The sequence below is a fragment of the Aulonocara sp. 'chitande type north' Nkhata Bay genome, linkage group LG10, assembly GCF_057382095.1.
Source record: "Aulonocara sp. 'chitande type north' Nkhata Bay isolate Kocher_YH1m ecotype deep benthic linkage group LG10, A_spYH_male_GT1.1, whole genome shotgun sequence".
Classification (NCBI taxonomy): Eukaryota; Metazoa; Chordata; class Actinopteri; order Cichliformes; family Cichlidae; genus Aulonocara; species Aulonocara sp. 'chitande type north' Nkhata Bay.
Genome location: NC_141353.1, coordinates 3,519,568 through 3,541,863, shown reverse-complemented (window position 1 = coordinate 3,541,863; position 22,296 = coordinate 3,519,568). Strand labels below are relative to the sequence as shown.

Here is a 22,296-nt window from a genome sequence, read left to right as displayed (position 1 = left end):
CGATGGGAGCAGCTATTACATTTTACTGGGAAAATTGAGGTGTGACATTACATATCTCCAAGAGACATTAAATACCAGTGCACTGCAAAGTATTCTTCATCGTGTTAGAGGCCTCATCATGCCTTGATGACAACAGTGTCTTAACAACTGGATGTTTCCAAAATATATAATACTGCTCTTTCTACAAACAGCCTGTGACCCTGTGGGTGATTTGTCTTCTACAAGCTGTTATAACTCATGTGTTACCAGCACTCTCATGACTGAAGTATCTGCCATTGTGTGATGGTTTGGGTGGGGCAGGGCATAGACCATATCAAAATTCCCAAATCTTTTGTGACGTGGGCAGCATGGATGCGTAGTGGTTAGCACTTTTGCCTCACTGCAACAAGGTCCTGGGTTAGAATCGAAGGTTTAAATGCACCATCAGGCTTGACCCTATCTGTGCGGGTTTACATGATCTCTCTGGGTAATTAAGTGATTTGATGCTTTCTAAGTGACTGTAGGTGAGAATGGATTTCTCTCTCTCTGCGTTAGCCCTATAATAGACTCTTACCTGGCTAGGGTGTAGCTCGCCTCTCGCCCTATAATGGTTAGCGATTGCCTCCCAAATTAGAAAAGTGGAAGACAATTGACGTCTGATTTGTAAAGCGCTATTTCAAAGATTTACAGATGACCATTTGTTGCTCTCATGTTGGTCCCCATAAGCAGTCATATTTGGGTGAGACAGTGCAATGCTAAGTTATTTGCTAAAGCTAGCCAGACAGGTTTTCAAGCTGCATTCATGACCGTCTATATCAGGGGTAGGGAAACTGTCCTGCTGGTTTTAGATATGTCCTTGATCCAACACAGCTGATTTAAATGACTTGAAGTTGTCCAGATTCCTGGTAATGAACTAACCATTTTGATTCAGGTGTGTTGACCCAGGGTGAGAGCTAAAACCTGCAGGACACCCTCCCTTGAGGCCTGGAGTTCCCCTGGTCTAAATGATAACAGACTGCATTGTAACTGCAATAAATATGATCTAGAAAAAACCAACGGCACAACAAGCAAATCATAGAGGTACTGTAAAGCCAGCAACGCTAGCAACTACAGACACCAGCATCCACCTGTTACTTAAAGGATTTCTTGACAAACACACCTCCTTCCAGTTGAAGAAGACGCTGATGTAGAACATAAATGATCTCGACAGAAAAACCATTTGTAAGAACATAAACATATTATGATGGAGGACAAGTACAAAAAAGTATTTATTAATTCATTTATTAGTTCATTTAGGAATTTATGTATTTATAATTCCTCTGTTTATTGTCAGTTAAATGATCAAATAATGAATTGGCCTACTTTATGAATGTGTAGATAACAAAAGAAAAGGTCGTCTGTAAATGAAATTGCAGATTCATATTTTATTGCATAATTCATTAATAACTCACGAAATAGCTTTCCACTATGTGATCACTTTGACCCACCTTTACTACCTTACTCGGTAACTTCACGGGTAAGTGTGGTTGTTTTCTTTACCTTCAGTCGTGAACACACATTTAAGTACTGCTTTGCTCTGCATTGTTGGTGGCAGGAACACGGAGGCCAGGCTCTGACTGTGCTGCTGTAGTGCTAGGACGTCATCCACGCTAGACTGACGCGTGAGTCACGGCAGTTCATTAAGTGCTTCAACGAGCCTAACCTGTAGGGCCACACGCGCGGGAACCACTGCATGATTTGTGCTCTGGATCTCTGAGCAATGCTGATATTGTCAGATTCAGTCCTAGTTTGTTTATTTAGACGTGGATCTGATTATTCTGTGGCGTTTTCTGAAACGTCCTTCAAATGGTTCACGCGTGGGGTTTTATTGCCCCGCCGCCCTCTGCATTGTACCTCAATATATAGTGCACTGTGGGCATGGAGCTCAGTGTATGGAGATGGGCTTCAGCATAGCCTTTGCACGCCTTTTAAGGCCCTCCTTATGTGCAGTAAAGCCTGTGGACTGCTGGACACGACTCCCGTTTGCACGGTGGAGGAGCTGTGACGCGTCCACATCACCAATGCAAATGAGACCGACTACCCCTCCTTCTCGTCCCCATCACCTCCTCTTTCTGTATCTCTCTCTCTCTCTGACACACAAGCACATACACACGTACTGCCTGCGCTTTATATCGCCGTGCCAGCCTTTTGGGGCGACGGAAAGCAGCGCTGGCAGAGAGAAAGAGAGAAAGAGAGAGGGAGAGCGAGCTTATATAACAGCTCTGGGAAACGCCGAGGACACACTCGGTGCACAACAAAGCGAGGAAAACAGCGATCTTAACGGCTATAAACTGATAAGTGATCGCGCAGTGGAAGGATGCCGCGCCGCTCCGGTGCTGAAGGTAAGCCGCATGGTCCAACATTCAATACTGTAAATGGTGGAGGCACGGTGAGGGGCTTTTAAGATGGAAGACCTCGGCTTCTTAAATAGGTGATGCGTGTTTACTCTCGCTTGTGATTCATTTGCCTTTCAACCTCCCATCCCGTTCCACTAAATCAATTCAGCCACGCGTCTTTGTTTTTCACCTCGAATACACAACCGCAAGTTATTTTACGCGTAAAAACGTGGAGTTGAACATAACTTGGGCACTTGGACATGATCGGAGACTGTTCACTGAGCAAACTGTTGCTTCTATCATAGGGAGCATCACCGCACCCCTACTTTTTTGAGGGGGGGTGGAGTGTGTCTTAGAAGGCCTGAGATGAAAAGTAGAGCTGAAGGGCATGACGGTGTGTGACGGCCACCGAGACAACGAGGCATTAATGGATCTCATCGGATGTTCACTCCACTGCTCCACTCTTCAGTCAAAGTGTCAGGCTTCAGAGAACACTGCGAACACCACAGTGTTTTTAGCCTACATATTCAGCGATCCTCAACATCTCATCTTTGCATGTTTTCCCCCACTCATCACTTATTCATCTCTCCACGGATGAGGCAAGAGTTTGTCTGCGCACACTGCTATGATAATCCCCATTTCATAAGCACCCATAATGCGCTCTCCAGACAGTTTTAATCACATGATATTTTTTTTCAGTGAGATAGTTGAGATTTGGAAGCTGGGAGATAAGGTCAAGAATGCACTTTGAAACCACAAAGGTTCGGTGTCATTTTAAAATCAGGAATCGCAACTTTGGGCAGCAATATGATATAAAAACAAATGCGAACAATGGAAGCAATGGAGCAGCACCATGGGATTTGTTGCAAGACGCTGCAAGACAGAAACACAAGCCGATATGTCAACATAAGCTGTGAATCTAATTCACCAGTCGGGCTCATCTTTTCCTTTTCATTGTGCTGACATATAGAGAAATACGCTTGCATTAAATCTAGCTGCTGCTATTTTTTCTGTTTTCTCCCCCCAGCTTACACCCAAGGATCCCCTTGGAGTCACTGACCACAGCATTGGATATTAAATCTTTCTGGTGTGATACATCCATTGTTACACTGCTGATCTCAGACTCTGTGGCTCCAAAAGGACCAAGACAATGTTTGCACCTCTGCTAGATCCTACAGGTCTTGTCATTATTATGAAGTTCTAAGTAGGCTACAGATCTGCTCTCTCTCCTTACTCGCCAAATGGCCTTCCACTGAGCTGCGAGACAGTAAATGGTATAGGAATGGTGGCACCCTTCTACAAGCTGCACTGCCTCTTGAAGCGGGCTCAAATGCTGCTGCTCTGCTTGGGCATCGCCTATCTGATGGCAGGCAGCATCCTGCTTCTACAGCGCTCCAGCATCAGAGTGGCTCAGCCAAACCTGGCCAGCCTGCCCCCCCTGTGGTCCCTCTCTGCACCTCCTACTGCCCTCAGGACTGCAGGCTTGGGCATGAGGGCACGCTCCAGATGGGTTGCCATTCAGGCTGCGTCTGGAGGGGGAGCCAAGGCAGGAGGGCGACACTGGACTGCTTCCCGAAGCCTAGGGGTCCAACACTTGCATCATCGCTGGTTTCACAGTCTGCTGCCAGAGAGTCCAGAGCAAAGAGTCTCCGTCCAGAGAAGCAGCAGGCACAAAGGTAAATAACTGTGCACAGCTATGAATTTGTCTGCACATTGAGCTGACACTGTCCTGCCTCTATCACTTGTGGCTTGACAAGGTTCACTGCTGTTTTTAGTATAGCTAACTAGCCAGCAGACAAAACAAGCACTGGTCACTGCGTCGCCCTATTTAGATGTATTAGTGTGCCAGTGAAGTGTTAATGCCATTAACGTGCATCATGACAAATGCACGATTCTTTACGTGGAAAAAGATCTTCTCCAATGACTTCTGCTGAGAATGTAGAGCTGGGATTTTAAACACTCTAACACGTTTTAGATCTGCTTTTTTAAAACACCGGGACCTCTGCTATGTCACTGACTTGCACCTGTGTGGCCTTCTCACAAATCGTAGGAAGGCCACACAGGTGACCGTGGCCAAGCTTGGACAACTCTTCTGCCATTAAATTAAAAACATATATTACAAAGTCTATGAAAACACTCTGGGGGAAAAAGTGACAAAAATACCCTATGAGCATATTGAGCCGACGGATTTCCCCGTGAACAACATATCAGGAGCACATATGCATGTTTATTTTCTATTTTTGGGCTTTCTTTTTTGTTCAGATGGCCAGGGGCTGGGAAACCGCACTCTCTGCACAGGACTCACATAGTGCACTCACAACAAGCTTCATTCGACATTTATGAACAGATAATCATGACCTTAGAACATTTAGAAGAGCTTCATTATACATTTATATAACATTTTACATTTGGTTGCTTCAGATCTTGTAGATGAAAGATAGAGCTCACTGATCCTCTCGAAACCAGAAGAGTAAAAAAAAAAAAAAAGGCAGACGAGCACTAAAGTAGCTTCCAGAAAATAAATTAGTAATTATGAAGCTAAAAAAACGATATAATTTCTTACTTGCACTCTCTGCTAAGGAGCCCTCACCATTACTTGAGTACTTTGAGATATCCATGGATGTTTACTCCATTGTTTAACTGTGCCTGTCAGCGCCTTTGCCATTTTGCTGAAATTGGAATTACCTTCGGTGGAACATTTGTTCTTTCAGCCCATTCTTGAAAAGCATCCCGTAAAAGCTCTTAATCCTTTTTTTAAACAGACACTACATGACCATTCAGTCACTAAGTAGGGTAATACAGATGAAAAATGTTTGAGGCAAGAAAGAGATCAGTTTCAGTAACAGCCATCTGGCAAAGGGTCTTTTTTAAAAAGTATTACCCAGGACACAGAATTCAATTACCCAAGTCTATTGTGCCACAGGCCCTGTGAAAGTAGCCGGTTGAAGGGCTTAGAAAAAAGCGTATTTTTGACACCGTTTCTAAACCAAGTATATGCATTATTTCAGGATATCAGTCCAGATAATAATGAAGCAATCACTCGAATTCCACAACATGTATTTGACACTGAAATGAAAATCATTTACATGTAAATGCAATATTTAATAAATACATTTAAATTAAATTGTCTTCATATTGCATTAAATCGTAACAAGAGTCACCTTAAGGTGCTTTATCATGTGAGGAAGAGGCCCTCGAGTAACCCAGAGAAAACCCCCACAATCAGACAACCTCCTATGAACCAGCACTTGGTGACAGGAAAAAAATCCCTCTCAACAGGAAGTAACCTCCAGCACAAGCAGGCTCGTGGATGGACAGCCGTCTGCTGCAGTCACTTCCCACCATGACTAACACATTTTTAGCCTAGCTTAACATAAAAACCAGACGCTGGTGGGTCTTGTCAGCAGCTTCCAGCTGCTGTTGCTGGACTTTGAGGCAAGAAATATCTCACTGAACCTCTAGTGGACTGATTCCAAGAAGTCACTGCTTCTGATCAAAAGGCATTTCTGTAAATAGCACCCCACAAAGTCACCGTTTAGTTTTTGTGTTAAGCAAACAAACTCCACCATGATGGCAGATTCACACACACACAGAAAGGTGAAAAATGTTAACTGGAGACCTTACTGATATTTGGCCTTCTTACCTCAAATGAGAACCAAAGTAGCAATCTCCATGCTAGCTGTTTTTACACTAAGCTAGCAGCCTACGGTCTTTACCTTCATATTTAGTGTAGCGAGATAAAACAAGCATCACTATTTTCATCTAAAGTTCTGCAAAAGGAAAATATTTCTGCATAAACCTTTAAATGTGTCATCAAAATAATAGAAAAGCAGAAAGATGTGCTGGTTCCAGCTCCTCAAATGAGATGTGATTGCTGCTATTGTGAATGTTTGTGTACTGGACTACTTGCTGAATAAAGAAAACCTATAACAGTTAATTGACTTGGTAGCAAATGAGTTAATCAAAAGATCAAATTATAATGAAAGTAGGTACAGTCTTAGAGACAGTGTTACATCAATATCAGTTGCAGCACCATGTCTAAAATTATTTAAAAAGCACTTTCCTATTTAGTAGAATAGGCGGTGTAATGGAGAGGGGAAATGCTGCTACTTACTGTGAGTCAAGCAGTAATAAGAAGCTAAATCAAGACTATCATAAGGTGGTTCAGCCAAGGTAGGCTGCCATTAAACAGCTCTTACCCATCCAAAACAGTCTCGTTATCCAAATTTCACGGCTTAAATCTCTGGACTGAAGCCCAAAAGCTTCAGGCCAGCACACATTATCTGAATTTTAAAAATGTGATCAAGAGTTACCGTCCCCTGTTTGTATTAATCACATAATGAAAACAAATACTTACAATAAAAATCCTTTAAAAGAGATTTTTTTTATTTTAATAACAAATGTGAGGACAAGACAGGTGGTTAAACATATCTCTCTATGGTAGCTCATTTATTGGCTGTAATCTCCTGACATATCAGTCCCGCTCCGCTCTGGACTTCCAAAAAGGTGCAAAATCCCAAAAGGCATTTTCATGATTTTAGTCTTTATCCCATCTTTATTCAGTGGCTGCTCTCACACAGAGGGTGTAGCAGTAATAACATCACACAGCCAGATGGAGAAGTTTGCACATGCATTTTCAGTTTCATATATCCATGGATTCAGGAGCTCTACCTGTTCAAACATTTTATAATAAACGTCAGAGATGTATAATACTTTGTATCTGCTGCTGGAAACCCTACACATTGCAGGAATGAGTGACAAATGTATTTATATGTAAAGTACAAATAAGGAGAGATGTGTAGATGGAGATATGACAAAGTATTTGATTCTCTGGCAAAGTTTCACTCAGTGCTGTAAGTGATTTGTACACACAGGTGGCAGCGGTGCAGTGGTCTGTACTCGTGCTCCCAAAGCCCAAAGGCACATGGAAGAGTCCAAGTTGCCCCTTGGTTTCGCTGGGAGTCTGATGTGAACGTAATAGGTCTCTGCATTAACTCTGTGATGTGACTGGCAACTCTGAACTTCAGACAAAGAAGAAAAGCTATTTCCATCTGCAGTAATTTATATTTTGCACCATGGCTCTTTCCTGGAGCCTTCCATGCGGGTATGTGGAATGTTTGAGTTAGGCAGAGGAGCAGTTCAGAACAGAGCTGGCGTCAGTGACAACAGATATGACACCGAATAAGTCAGAAACAGAAACAGGAGATTAAGTCAGAAAAAGAGGAGCTGGGCAGGAGGTCGGTTACAAGGTGGGTTTGCAGATAAGGAGCTTAAATAGCATGCCCTCTATGAAATAACCATTTGGATATGTGGAAGTGTATCGGATGTGTGCTGCTACTGAAATCAGTTAATCTGCAGCTGAGCTTGACTCTGTGGCTTCCCTGAATTAATGCTGCACTTGATTTTGTCCTTGTTAAATGCTTTCTCACTACTGCAAACACTCGGTTTGGTTCAGGCGAGCAGTGGCGGCTGTATAGAGCATGCATCATTCTGACACGCAGCTCCTCCGCATAATGTCTAGACAAGTTCAGGGCTGCAGTGTGTGTGTGAAAAAGTCTTAACAGTCTTAGGAGTGTTGTGTTTTTCAGCATCCGACACCCCGTTGAGATGATCCTCCTCTCATCCTGTCTCAGGTCAGCCTGTAATGCATCGAAACCCTCTTTGTTGTCCTTTTTTTATGACGCTGCTCACACTTGTGAGGGTTTTAGTATGTAGATCCAGCAGCGAGGCTATGAACCCCCTTCAGCGGACTTTAATGGTCACACACAGTTGCTACCCGTGGCAGCAGCACATGTCCTCATTCTTGGCCATCCTGTCATTAGCCTCCTCCATCCAATCCTGCGGGGAAGAATCAGCTCCAGCTCAGCCATCTGTCTTGGTGTTTAAGAAAGCAGCACAGTGGCAAGCCAAAAGTGCAGTCGTTTCTATCATGTCTGGGAATTCAGGCTGATTCCCTCCATTAACCCTGAGCTGCTATTGCCCGGGGTCTCTTTCTCACTTTGATTAAAACAATGACCTGCACCGCCGGGTGGCTGAGAGGCATAGGGGGGCATCACCTTGGGTGATGCCATTTGAGTTTCTTCTTTGGTGGTCCCAGCCTTTCAGTACTTTGAGGCAGCAGCTACCGTTGTACTCCTGCATTTGTTTTTTGGGCGCCGGCGGCTGGTGACTCAGCCTGACTCCAGCACAACAGGCTGGACGAGCTTCAGAAGACATTGCAGACTGATTGAATCACAAATTCGATACGGTGATGCTTGGCCTGCCAGAGATTTCACAGCCCATTGCGTGTTTCTGTCTTGTCTGCTCACCTTGCTGCACATTCCATCAGTCCCCGTCACATGCACCTCCAACACTTATTAAATCCTCTCTTTGACCAGTTGGCATCGGCCTATTTCGCCGCTGGTAGTAAAGTGAAAACAGAAAGCCAAGCCCCTCGTGTCCTTAAAACCTATAAACATCGATACACGTAAATTCATGTTAGGGATTGCAAAATAAACCTAAAAGCCAAGTATGTGCACGCACTCCATCCACCAAAAACTCAGTTCCTAAAGGACTAACAACATCTAGCATGTGGCCTCAAAACATAATAGTGTCAGACTCGAGGAGGAAGATGGAAATTAAATCTGCACACAAAGAAATGCATCAGCTCCCTCGCACGCTGAAAATTAAATTTATAAAGAAAACTTTAATGTGTCAGCTGAGCAGAGTTTGATGTTGCAATGTGGCAAAGACAGGGATTACATCAAAGACTGAATCTGGGTTACATCTTATATGGTGCCTTAATCTTGTCAGCACATCATAATAGTCTGCTGTAGCCTATTATGCGTTACATCCTTCTTTCTGCACGGGTGATTTTTATTCTAGTGGAAGTAAATAGGTTCACAGTAATGCAGAAATACCAATCATCTACATTGCTGGATAAATCAAGCCTTGCCATGTTATAATTTAGTTGGATGTTATGGCTCACGATACATGCTGCTGTGCATAATAACCGTGAGTAAGTGATGACGCAAAGGCTGTTTTGGTTCTGCCAGTCTTGGAGAATGTGTCCGGAGCCAAACCGAAGATGCCATATCAAGTTGCAGAGGAGTGTGTCAACATGTGTGTGTGTGTGCAACATGGACCAAACACAAACATGGACATACACAATTTGTCTCATTTCTGTTTGATTTTAAAAAACAAATGTGTTCTAAGTTTGCGAGGCACTACGTAGGACATTATTTAGTTTGTCAATGGTGCTAATGGTGAGTATTTTTATACCTTATGAGTCTGTCACTCAGTTTAATTTGGCCAATAAAGGATGATAGGCGAAAACTAAGGGAAAATTCCAAGGTCAAATCAAAGAAAAAAGAAATGCGTTGCTGGAAATCTGTCCGATTCTTGAATGACAAGTGCCCGATTCCTGTTTTATTATTAGATTTGACCATAAATGTGTACTTTTCATTCAGCTGCCTTGGTTTTGTGATTGCGCACGCTGAGTGCCACCACAGGACTTTTCTGCCTGAATGAATTTTAATTTCACATTTCTTTTCTTCATATAGGAACCTACATCGGATGCTTCCTTCACAACGCCAGCGATCGAGCCCTGGGAGGGACCATGCTTTACGACCTGCGCAAAATGACCAGTTCTTTGTGTCAAGACACCTGCTCGGAAAGGTAATGCGTTCACAGCGGGCTCCTGTGAAGGGACCACAGAAAGCTCGCTGTGTGAGTAAATGCTTTGGATCTCAGTCTCCTCCATGAATGCCTCCTGTGTTTTGAGCTATAGCGGAGAGCCAGGTGGCTGGATGACAGTAAAAGATGAGGGGGTGAGGAGTGAGAGAGGGGAGAATGAAGAGCAGGCCAGGACAGAAGGCTCGATCTGTTGCAGAAAAAGGAAGAAGGGAGGTGTTTGTGTGTGTGTTATAGAACGCTTAATGAGCTGAGTCCAGCAGTTGGTGAATAAATCAGTGGTTAGATATGTGCTTTTCCTGTGGACGTGCTGTGGTGTGGAAGTCTCTGACTGGGTCAGTGTGAGCCGAGTAATCAGCGCTGCCACATCCTCAACAAACCTGTTATTAAACATGTAGAGACAGGTGGAATTTTTCAAACACAACTCAAGGAATGACCTGCTTGAATTATTCCTTTTTATATGTTAGCAGCCAGGAAGCAGTGCATCCCCAGTGAAACGGGAACAGCCGAGGACAGATGGATGCTGCCAGGCGGATAGCTGGCGCTTCCATCTCAAATGCAAACCCGCCCTCTGCCTGTCCACATGGAAGGCAGTCTCGTTACCTGAGCGAGCCAATTACCGCAATGAGCAAAAGTAAAAAGTCAAGGCAATTTATGAGCAAGCTTCAAAGGACATACATGAAAAGGTCAGTTTTGATGAGGTCTCTGTCTTTCCCAAGGAGCCTGGATAAAGGAAGAGGAAAGGGGGATGAGTCACAAGAGCCTTGATATGTAAAGTACAGATCAGAGGTGACTGCACTGCAGCCAGAAGAAGGCATTACACAGTCAGGAGAGTGCAGAATGAAAAGCACTGATGGCTATCACGGGGAAACTGTATGTGTAAGCCCAGTAACTTTGAGTTAAATGATAAGTTTGAAATGTTATCGAAAGTCCTGTGGGAGAGCATAGCCAGAGGGCAATAGCTTCAGGTTATGGATTGCCATTGGCTAGGGCAATAACTATCAGTGTGTGTGTGTGTGTGTGTGTGTGTGTGCGTGTGTGTGTGTGTGTGTGTGTGTGTGTGTGTGTGTGTGTGTGTAGTGGTTACCAGTTTGCAGGTCTGGAGTACGGAGCCGAGTGCCACTGCGGGAATCGGATTAGCAGCCCTCGGGCTCCGGAAGAGGATTGTAGTCTGGTGTGTCGGGGTGAGAGGGGGTCTCCCTGTGGCGGCGTGGGCCGTCTCTCCATATACAAGGTGGAGGAGCAGCTGCCAGGTCACAGAAAATGTGAGTTGACTTCCCTCAGGGAAGACACGGCACCGTTTACTATTTATACCCTACACGGGCTCCGCAGATGAGTGAAGAAATGACTGAAGTTAAATTCTCAAAACACAACAACACAGAAAAGTTAAAGCTATGCACTCCCCACACCACCATCTATAACGCTGCCACATGCCGCTGTGCAACCAAAGCCTTATACATACAGCACATTTGATTCCTCTGTCCAGGAACTAACTTAGAGAAAGCGCCAACAATCAGATGACTGGTATAGATAGCAGTTGTGTTATTGTAAGGGTTGACCTTACCACATAAAGGACCTTGTTGTGATTTGGTGCTGTATGAATTCAATAGAGTTTAAATTGAACTGAATTTAGTACCACAGGATCCAAAGTTTCTACTGTCTCAACTCAACATTTTCTTCTTTGGTGAATCCAACGTTTCAGAGGTATACTGCCATCAGTTTTTGTTGTTTTCTTTTCTCTAGTGCAGGGTGTCCAACTCCCACACAGCTGAATCAAATGGTTGGATTACCTCTTCAGCATGCCATCAAGTTTGGCAAAGGCCGGGTAACTAGTCATTCATTTGATTCAGATGTGTCGGAACAAGGATGTGTCTAAAAGCTGCAGGACAGTAGCTCTCGAGGACTGGAGTTGGACACCCCTGCTCTAGAGATGTTGTCAAGTTGGTCAGCGTGTCACTTCCACGGTGCATTATTCATATTTTGTTGGTCAGTGAGGATGCATTGTCGATGCGATGAGGGAGAATTGTTTTGGAGACACAACCAGAGAAGCATCTTTCACATTCATCATCTTTTGTCTGGAACCACCCAACATTACTCATATTTTGAAGGTTTTATCGTCATTTACTTCCTCTAAATGTGTCTACATATACTTAACCATAACTTTGCTTTGTCTAACCCAGTGTTGGCCAATTACTTGAATAAAGTACTTAGTTACTAATTGTTGATTACATCTCCAAGAAAATAATCCCATTACTTTACTGATTATTTATTTTCAAAAGTAATTAGTTACTTTATTACTTAGATACTTTTTAAAAACATGATACACAACCTGAATAAGTAATAAAGCATTAGGCCTTTCAACCCAAATCGATCTTTGTCTGCATAATCCATCATATAAAATTGAATCAAATGGAAAAGTCACTTTTAAAAAATTGTTTTATTAGTTTTAAACTTTTATGCATCAAGCAAAAATTAAATTATATCCAACAGTCTCTGATTGTTGCATATAACATTTAAACCTATTTTCTGCATTTTCCAAGATATACAATAAAATAATGTTCAGAATCAAAGATTCAGCAGCACTAAGTCCTGTCGCTCTTGAATCTATTTTCAGTTGTTTAGCAGGAGTGGGGCCTGTGGAGGTTTGCCCGGAGCCGCTGCGGTCATGTCATGGAGGGGAATGGGAATTTCACATTCCCGTGGTGGCGTGCTGGGTGCTTGATCAGATTTGAAGTTAAATTTTTCGCTGTTCCTGCCACGGACATCGCACGCTCGTACGCCATTGTCATGAGACACTTTCACAAACAAAATCATGGTTTAGTAATGCAGTAATGCAGCGTGCTTACTAGAAAGTAACAGTAATCTATTACTTTATTCCAATAGTAATCACTTACTTTACTCATTACTTGAAAAAAGTGGTCGCATTACAAGTAATGCGTTACTGCCCATCTCTGGTCTAACCTAACCACTCCGGAAAAAATGAAAGCGTCTGATATGAACCAAAGAATCAGATAACTTTTGGGATTCACAGCTAGGAGCAAAGAAGAAAGTTAAGTGAATTACAATGAAAAGCACAGCAGGATAGGATAAGGATTTGTCTTAGTGCACAGTGTTACAGAAGGAAAGGGGAAGGTGTGTGAAACGGTGGGGGCTTTATTCAAGAAAGATTATCATAAAAAGGTATTTATCAGCCCGCACATCAACACGCACACACACACACACACACACACACACACACACACACACACACACACACACACACACACATATACACACACACACACACACACACACACACACACACACACACACACACAAACAGCTTGAGCTGATTTGCATAAATGAACCGATGCCACTTGTGACTAAAATGATGCATTGTGTTAGGTTTACACCTAATGCAAACGAAATTAAGTAATAAATGGAGCAACAGCGAGCACATATTTAAACCATGAATAAATAATGAGCAAACATTTAATATGCTACTAACAAAAAAAACAAAAAACTGAACTCCTTCCGTAATAAAATGTAAGCATGTAATAGTGTTTACTCTCCACTCTAAAAGTCCTTGTCTGAGTCATCTCAGACTGTGTGACAGACTGGCTGAGATGTGTCAGCATTTCTTTGGCTGATGTTTAAATTGACAAATCCTTCCATCGCCGTTCCTGCGGTCATCATATTTGTCTGATGCACACCTAGAAAGCGGGCTGCATTGCTGCGACAGCCATCTGCGAGTTGGTTCTGGTATTGTTGTAGTATTTGTAATGCAAAATAATAAGAAAAATATAACACAGCAACATCCTGTTCTTTGTTATTTTTCATGCCATTGCTTCCTCTGGGAAGATGGTCTTGACAAAATTGTGTTACTGTGTAACTGGCAACTGTGCTTTGTTGTTATTCCACTCCTTTGCTTCTTTGCAGTATTATGCCAAGTGTAGCTTTAAATGGTGATTTTTTTGGAGTCAAGTCCAGTTCTTGGGTTTGTCACCCCCAAACATGTCTCTTTTCATTATGGAGAAATAGCAAAAGTTTTGATGTGACCATAATAGTTTATCTCTGTGATCATCTGCAAATTTCAGTTTGAAGAAGCAAGAATTTCTTTCCTGGTCGACACCGTCTTAGACCATGGCAATGTGAATCTTGCTTCACTGTAGACAGTGACGCTGGTGTTCCAGCGGTTTTCAGTTCATGACAGGTTTGAGCGTTGGTGGTTACTGAATACACCCATTCGATTTCCTCTCATATGCCCACATAGCAAAATTGGAAAGGCCCGGATCTGGCCCACACAATGTGCTTACACATGGTCCACATACTGCAAAGAATGACGGCCCTTTGTTGGCCCAGATCTGGTTTGCCAGAGGTGGCCCACACATTGGCCAGCACAAGGCCAGTTGCAGACACACTGGTGGTCCTGTGCTGGCCCAGAACAGTTTCAGATCTGGCCCCAGATGTCAGCCTAACGTGTACTTGAATCAGCCCATATGATAACAACATGTGCCAGAACATAATAGTGCAAAAGTAACATGACAGTGAATCTTATATAGCGCTTTTCTGCTCAAAGTGCTCTATACAACATGCCACATTCACCCAATCACGCACTTTCTCTAAACTGAGAGCTTCCTAACTGCATTCATACACATTCACACTCTTGACATGCCGACTGGAAGAGCCAGGGATCAAACCACTAATCTTCAATTCAATTCAATTCAATTCAATTTTATTTATATAGCGCCGAATCACAACAAAAGTCGCCTCAAGGCGCTTCATAATCTTCCGATCAGTAGGTGACCTGCTCAACCTCCTGACCTACAGCCAGTGTTGGGAAGGTTACTTTTAAAATGTATTCCATTACAGAATACAGAATACATGCCTCAAAATGTATTCTGTAACGTATTCCGTTACGTTACTCAATGACAGTAACGTATTCTGGATACTTTGGATTACTTAATATATTATCATGCTTTTTACAACTACGTGAATGTACTATTGCTGTGTGATTTATTACTATTACTGAAGGTCCGCGGCTCCGAACCGTAGTAAAGGGACCTCTGGCTAATATGTCGGGTTCGTGTCGGGCTCATAGCCGAAAAATAGCTTTACTTTGTTGTCTGGGTCAACTTTGCTAGCAGAGACAGAGAGAGGCGTTGAAAGGCTCCAATGGAACTTATTGTTTTCGGAGGAAAACACGAACACTGTGTACAGTCGAGTCTTAATAGCTTACTTACAACTGGGCTCGTCAGGCATTCTGTTTGGCTGCAGTGGTTATTATTATATTTACATGCTTCCAGCTCCCGTTTTTGCTCGATGACAACTCGTACTTTTCCTTTTTCTCCCTCCTCGCGCTCACAGACACATAACGTGTTTGGCAGTCCATTCTCCCTGCAGCACGGACTACACTGCCCATGATGCTACATTCTTTAGAGCTATGCTTGTAGCATTCTGCATGTTAGCTTAGCACAACAACAACAAAAAGGCGCTCTCTCACCCAGGAAACACAGAGAGAGAGCGTCACCCTGTAACCATGGCAACCGTAACGCTGCCGCCTGGAACAACGGCACGTAGCTGTCAAACAAAACCCAAACAGTCCTGACCCGCGAAAAAATGAAACAGGGAAGTACCGCAGTGTAATCCATTTATTTCAACAAAGTATTCTGAATACCACCTTTTTAAACGGTAACTGTAACGGAATACAGGTACTCATGTTTTGTATTTTAAATACGTAACGGCGGTACATGTATTCCGTTACTCCCCAACACTGCCTACAACTACCTGGTGATGAACATGAGTAAACCCTCACTAGGTTTTGGATAAAGTGTACACTCACAAGCCTGTCAAACCTGCATTTGAAACCATACCATAGCAGTATAGTATTGCAACATGGCATTTGGGTCTTCTAACTAAAATAGGAAAATAGGAACATAAATAGCGCCATCATTGCCAGACCTGGCCCACATCTGGTTGACATACACCCTGCCATGACACCAGTCAGTCAGAAGAGCCAGCTTGATGCCGGATCTGGGGAAGACCTGCTTTCTATGAGCCTGGGCCACATAAACCAAACCATGGGCCTGGCCCATATCTGGATGACATACCACTTACCATGCCAGAAGTCAGCCAGCAGTGCCGGCTTGAGACCAGATCCGGGCCAGACCTGTCTGCTATGTGGGTGAGGCTGAGAGTTTAGGTCTTCTTCCATATCCTGGCAAAGTGGTGACACATCTATATAACTTGTACATAAAATTGTTTGAACTGATGATCTTGGAATGTGCAGTTATTTAGAAATGGTTGTAAGAGACCATGCTACTCATGCTGATCTACAGCTCCCCTTCTTGCTGTTATCGCTGTGAGTCTTGGTCAGTCCAGTCACGTCTGTCAAATTAAATCATTTTTGTGCTGGCAAAGAGAAACTACCAGTATAGTCTACCATGATTGCTAGCAAAGAGTTAATTACATTGGTCTTGTTAAAAGTTAAAAATCAGCATAGAACTTTTAGCACCACTTATTAAAATATTTAAGAGTATATATCTACGTACTTCAGCCTGTATGTGTACTTTTGAGTCTGTGTGCATTAGGGAAAATCCAAAATAAATGTAAACTTATTTTTATAGTCATTAAAGACGTATCCTTTATTCCACCCTGAAAAACAAACAGTTCAAAGACATCATTAAAAGCTTCAAATTACCATGACATTCATGCCCATGATGAGTGTACATAAACCTCTGACTGTATATTATTTGACATTTATATTTAAGTAAATACTTAAAGTTGTATTATCTTAGCAGGATGTTGCACAAAGTTAATGTGCCACTTTTAAAATGTCAAGCTTTTAACCTGTGTTGCTGTTCTGGATGGTCCTTAATGCTTCATTTTAAAACCTTTTTGACAGCTCATTACTCTTCTTTGTTTTATGACTAAACTCTTGACTCAACTAAACTAATTGTGTATTAGCCCCACAATGACCACGACAAATCCAGCTATAATGATTATCCATAACTTTTTCTTATAAAAACAGTTTTCACTTGTGTAAAGATTTGCTCCCTCCTCCTGTTGCAGTCAAGGGCGAATCTATTATATAAGCAGCTGATGATCATAAACAATATTAATATTCATGACTGGAAGCTTCGGCGTCTCTGGAGATTTGCAGCTGACTTGTGAATGTATTACACTGTGTACCAGAATTCAGCCAAGTATGGAAAGATAATTATCGCAGAAACCCTTTGCATGTACATTTCTTTGAAAATCTGACATTTGCTACTTGTTTGTATAGAAATAAATGCTCCCCAATGTTGACCAAAGCAAGGCAAACCCTTCAAATGTGTTTTGCAGTCACTAGCAGAGCGCTATTCCTTATCATCCCCGTGTGCGTTTTTCCTCCTTGCAGTCAGAAATGTGCACTACCGGGGTTGCTTCAAGTTGCTGAAAAGCATCATCGGCACCTTCCCCGTCTACTCCTTTCAGCCGAACCTAACCACGCAGTCCTGCATCGAGACGTGCACTGATAAGGTTTGAATTTCTCCTCTGCAAATTACAGCAATGATGATCAATTTATTGCACACTCTACTTGTGGTTCTCCACTCAGGGAGCTGTCTTCTCTCCCTGGAGAACACATGTAGGAGCACAGAGCTCTCTGGATTTTTGCTGAATATTTTAGGTTTAATGTGTCTGTAATGAGATGTAGATACTCTGCATCCTGCACTGAGATCTTACTCTGTGCAGCTGTGTCGCCTCCAAAAAACAGAAATATGGATGGTAGAAATATTGGCAGTGACTGCAATATGATTAATTCTCACCGTGCGGTGTGTGTTTATGCATGCATATCAGTTCCAAAAAAGTTTCACTCCAGTGTCCTCGTGTTGTGACATTGAGCATTCTAACCTCCTGCTACCTGGCAGAGTGAGGAAAAATAAGAGAGTTGGGATGTTCTGCAGATTCAGCTGAGTAAATGGTAAATGGACTGGTTCTTATATAGCACTTTTCTACTCTGTCTGAGCACTCAAAGCGCTTTACACAACGAATTCATTCACCCAATCACACAAGCACTTCTTCTAAGCTCTTAAATGCTCTATCTAACATTCACACTCCGATGGATGCATCGGAGAGCAACATCGGGTTAGTTTCTTGCCCAAGGATATTTGGATTGCAGCCTGGGCTTGAACCACCGACCTTCTGGTTAGTGGCTGACCTGCTCTGCCACCTGTCAGGTGGCATCTGAGCTGAGATGACAGATCACCCTTAGCTAGATTAGAAGTCTTTGGAGAGAAAAATTGGTGTGATGAGTCATATGACAACCTGAAGAACATTTGTGCTTTTGGTTTGTAGGAGCTCCCACTGGCTGTGTTCAAGAAACCCCACTGTTTCTGTACATGGACGTCATCTCTTTTCAGTCTCAACCAGCAGTCGGACAACCAGCAGTGTGTGGGGAACCACACCATCGCCTCTGCACTCACAGCGTCCACAGAGCCTGACCACTACCAAGTTTACCATACCCCTGTGCTTGGTGAGATATTTGTTACACAATGCAAAAATGTGTTAGTCATCTGCACGTGTTTTTATTTGTAAATGTATTATTTTGAGCCCATCCCACTGTGCCGTGTCAGTCATTTTTTGCTGATCATGCAGTGTAGCTAAAGTTCCAGTCTTGCATTAATTCTAAGTCCCAACTGAGAGACTTTCTGTGACCACTGTGTTGTTTTCTTGGGGTCAGATGCTTAGTAAAAATGAAAACAGTCTTCATCCCAAATTTCAGCTCTGATCTGTGACTTGTAATCCTACTGCAATTTGTGCCACGTAAAGAAAAAACTCCATTTCAGGCTCTCTGCTACAATACTTACTATATATTCTCATACATATTCTGATATATTCTGATATTCTGCTGATATACAACAGCTGAAACAAAAAAACTGTGCTTCCAGACTCCAGGTGCAAAGAGAGGATGTTTCTGCCTCAAAGATCCAGTTCCCTTGTGGCTCTCTCTAGTTTTCCCGGGGCAGGCAACACCTGGGTACGACACCTGATCGAGCTTGTGACCGGCTACTACACTGGCAGCTTCTATTTCGATGGCACGCTGTACAACAGAGGTGGGGAGAGCACAGTCCGTGTCCTGAAATGAGAGTTTAAGTGGGTGCTTGATGAAATATTGCCCTACAGCTGACTGTTATCTATTCATTTATTCATTGGTACCAGGTTTCAAAGGCGAGAAGGACTACTGGAAGAGTGGCCGCAGCATTTGCGTAAAGACCCATGAAAGTGGGCAGAAAGAAATTGAGATGTTTGACTCTGCCATCCTGCTGATTCGCAACCCTTACCGCTCCTTAATGGCTGAATTCAACCGCAAGTGCGCCGGACACTTAGGACACGCCACAGATGCCCAGTGGAAGAGTAAAGGTGATGTAGTCCAATAGAATGAAGTGGTTTATGGCTCAGCTGAAGGTTGCTATAGTTACTGCTGCATAATGTCCTACTGTTGATGATACAACAAGAGTAGACAAGAGATGAATGTCGTGAAGCACCTTTATATTTACAGGCCAGCACTCAAGACTCACTCCTGAGCACCAGACAGCCACCCTTTAAGAAAAGTCAAACTTTGTCTAAACTTTGTTCAAAAGTTGTCTTTTTACTTTGTTCCACTAAACAATTATCTGTTGAGTAAAGTCTAAAAAATGGAATGTAGCATTCAGGCATAGCAGACATCAGATCACACCCTTCATTGTGTCTCGTTTGTGGCTTTTTGGGCGAGTCTCTGCATGGTCATATTGTTCCCACGTACTTGGGCGGTATAGCGAGATTTATGGTCGAGCATAGGTGATGTGTTCACTGTCCACTCCAGCCAGGAGACCGCTTTCCAAGCAGATGCTTGCGTTACCTGTGACAATCAGAAGCAATGGGAATCTTGGAGGGCTGGATAGGAGTGGTTGAAACCGTAAACGTGTACGCAGACGGACCTTTGCGGGATCGTAAATCTCGTTATTGGCGCCGCTGCGGTTAGGGTCGTCATTTCACAGGAAGAAGGTTCTTGGTTGGTTGTAGCTTTATGCTTTTCACGTCTCTTTAATATCTCTCCTCACAGGTTTTAATTCAACTTTTTTACAAGTCGCTTGAACTGAAATGAGTTTACGGGGACTACATTCACCTATTTAATAGTTTTTATTTGCTCTGAGTTTTTAAATGCCTTCTCTCCATACCGTGGGGTTAAAGAAGACAACATTCATGTTGCTCACAGCACTGAAAATATTTGATTTTCAAAAGACAGTGAAAAAGCAGTTTCTTGGTCCCACTGAAAGCTGTTGACAGAGTGTTCTGAGGATAATGCAGAATACAGATGAGTGTGGACTGAAAGCTACTGCTGTGGCATCATGCTGCTAAACCATCACCATGCTGCACTACTTCTTGACAGTTTTTTTCTTTGTTTCTTACAAAATGTAACTACAATGTCTCATGTATAGTTTAAGAACGTAATGAATGTTATAGAAAAAAAGTTAAAATATCTCATTTCAGTCACAGTCTCAAGCTTAAAAACACCTCGATGCGCTCATCAACCCTTGTATGTGGCTATTGGCTGCTCTTACACAAAAAACGCAAACAAAATAAAACACCAGTTCCAACAACCAGTTAGTTAGAGACCCAACAACGAGCCAGCCTGTCTATACCACAGGCATATACACACACATGCTGCATTGTCTCCTCTCTGCCTGCTTTCTGGCTGACATTCCAGTTTCTCTTTTTTTTCACACGATGATGAATGATGTTTATCATCTGATTGCAGTGCATGAAATCATTTGATTTATAGTCTTCACCTTGGGAGTAACTATGTTGAAGTTGTACTGCCGTTTGATATCCACACAGTGGAGCTCTCCACAGTTTTTATGCATATTTTTTTCCATAGTTTGTGTCATAACCAGTTGAGTCGCGTCTTCCACATTCACACAGATAAACATTCACTCAGATGATCATTTGGGACACGTACATTTTTTTTACTTAGTTCTGCAATCAGTTATTCAACACTGACACAGACACAAAAATGAAAATTCTCAGAAGCATGCAGTATATTGATAAAATCCAACGTCTATGTGTGATTCCTGATCAAATTAGCTAAAAATAATCCAACTGTACCCTCTTTCACTTGCAGAATGGCCAGAGTTTGTCTCCAGCTATGCCCCCTGGTGGGCATCTCATGCTGTGAGCTGGCTGAAGTTTGGCCGTCGCCTCCTGGTGGTGCATTATGAGGAGCTGCAGCGAGATCTCCTCCCCCAGCTCCGGCTCATCACAGCCTTTCTAAACGTCACTATGACAGAGGAGAGGTTTCTGTGTGCAGAGAGCAACCAAGACGGGCATTTCAAACGCTCAGGGGCTCAGCGGCCCTCTTTTGACCCATTCACTCCCGACATGAGACAGATGATTGACTCCCACATTCATGCTGTTGACCAGGCGCTGCAGAGCAGGAACTTTAGCGGACTTCCACAAGATTACCTCCCCAGATGATGATGTGAAAAGGTCATGAGGTAGTTCTTTAAATGACTGGTACAGCAGAGGTGTGTGAGAGGAAAGGTTTCCACCGAGTGCTACGTGGGGAGCAGACACACGCTGGCCAATGTAAGCGGCCCACCTGACTCTTTAATAAGCCAGTCACACTGTGAATGCCCGTAGAATCAGAGAAACTCTTTAGAGGTCACTGGAGAAACATTTCAGTTCATTGTGAAATTCTACAGAGAACAGGTATGAAAGCGTCAAGGCCAGGACTGCCTCTATGCAAGCAGCAAATATGATGATTACTCAGAAAGGATTTGTTAGGCAGTAGATCTGGATGTATCTGTATGTCCTTCAGAGCTGCTGCATGCTGTTATATGGACATGAACTCAGAAATATGGTGATGACAATGAAAACTTCTCCAAACTGTATGAAATGTTTCTATTAGCATTTTATTTCATTAAATGCGTTTACTTTGAGCTGGGTGCAGTTGCGTACACTGGCATCACTTGAAACGTGTTTCACTTTATTGTTACCAGGTGAGGACAGGTGTGTCTCCATTTCCAAGGTGACATTGGGAGGGTTTGTGTATCTGCTGTTCAGCTTGTCACAAAGAAAGCAAACACGTGTGTGCGCTGTAGATCTCTTAGCAAAGGACTCGCATATTGCTCAAGTGCAGATGTTTTTCAATCGTTCCTGGAATAACCTGGGAGAACAGTGCCACCTGGTGGTTGAATTTGCACCTATCAGTACTACGAACACTGGTGCAAATTCCTTTCTCTGCATTCACCATTACATTTTTATTTTTTAT

At 42.9% G+C, this 22,296-nt stretch overlaps 1 protein-coding gene across 1 annotated transcript; it reads left to right on the top strand.

The window, feature by feature from the left end:
- The first annotated feature begins 2,133 nt into the window (after positions 1–2,133).
- Positions 2,134–21,964, top strand: wscd1b (WSC domain sialate O sulfotransferase 1b). Its single transcript, XM_086307833.1, has 9 exons — positions 2,134–2,360; positions 3,382–4,030; positions 9,896–10,010; positions 11,106–11,290; positions 17,404–17,525; positions 18,342–18,519; positions 18,935–19,099; positions 19,206–19,406; positions 21,148–21,964. Exons 2-9 carry the CDS (start codon positions 3,637–3,639, stop codon positions 21,498–21,500), a joined length of 1,713 nt encoding a protein of 570 aa, XP_086163959.1. The 5' UTR covers positions 2,134–2,360; positions 3,382–3,636; the 3' UTR covers positions 21,501–21,964.
- The last annotated feature ends 332 nt before the right edge of the window (positions 21,965–22,296 follow it).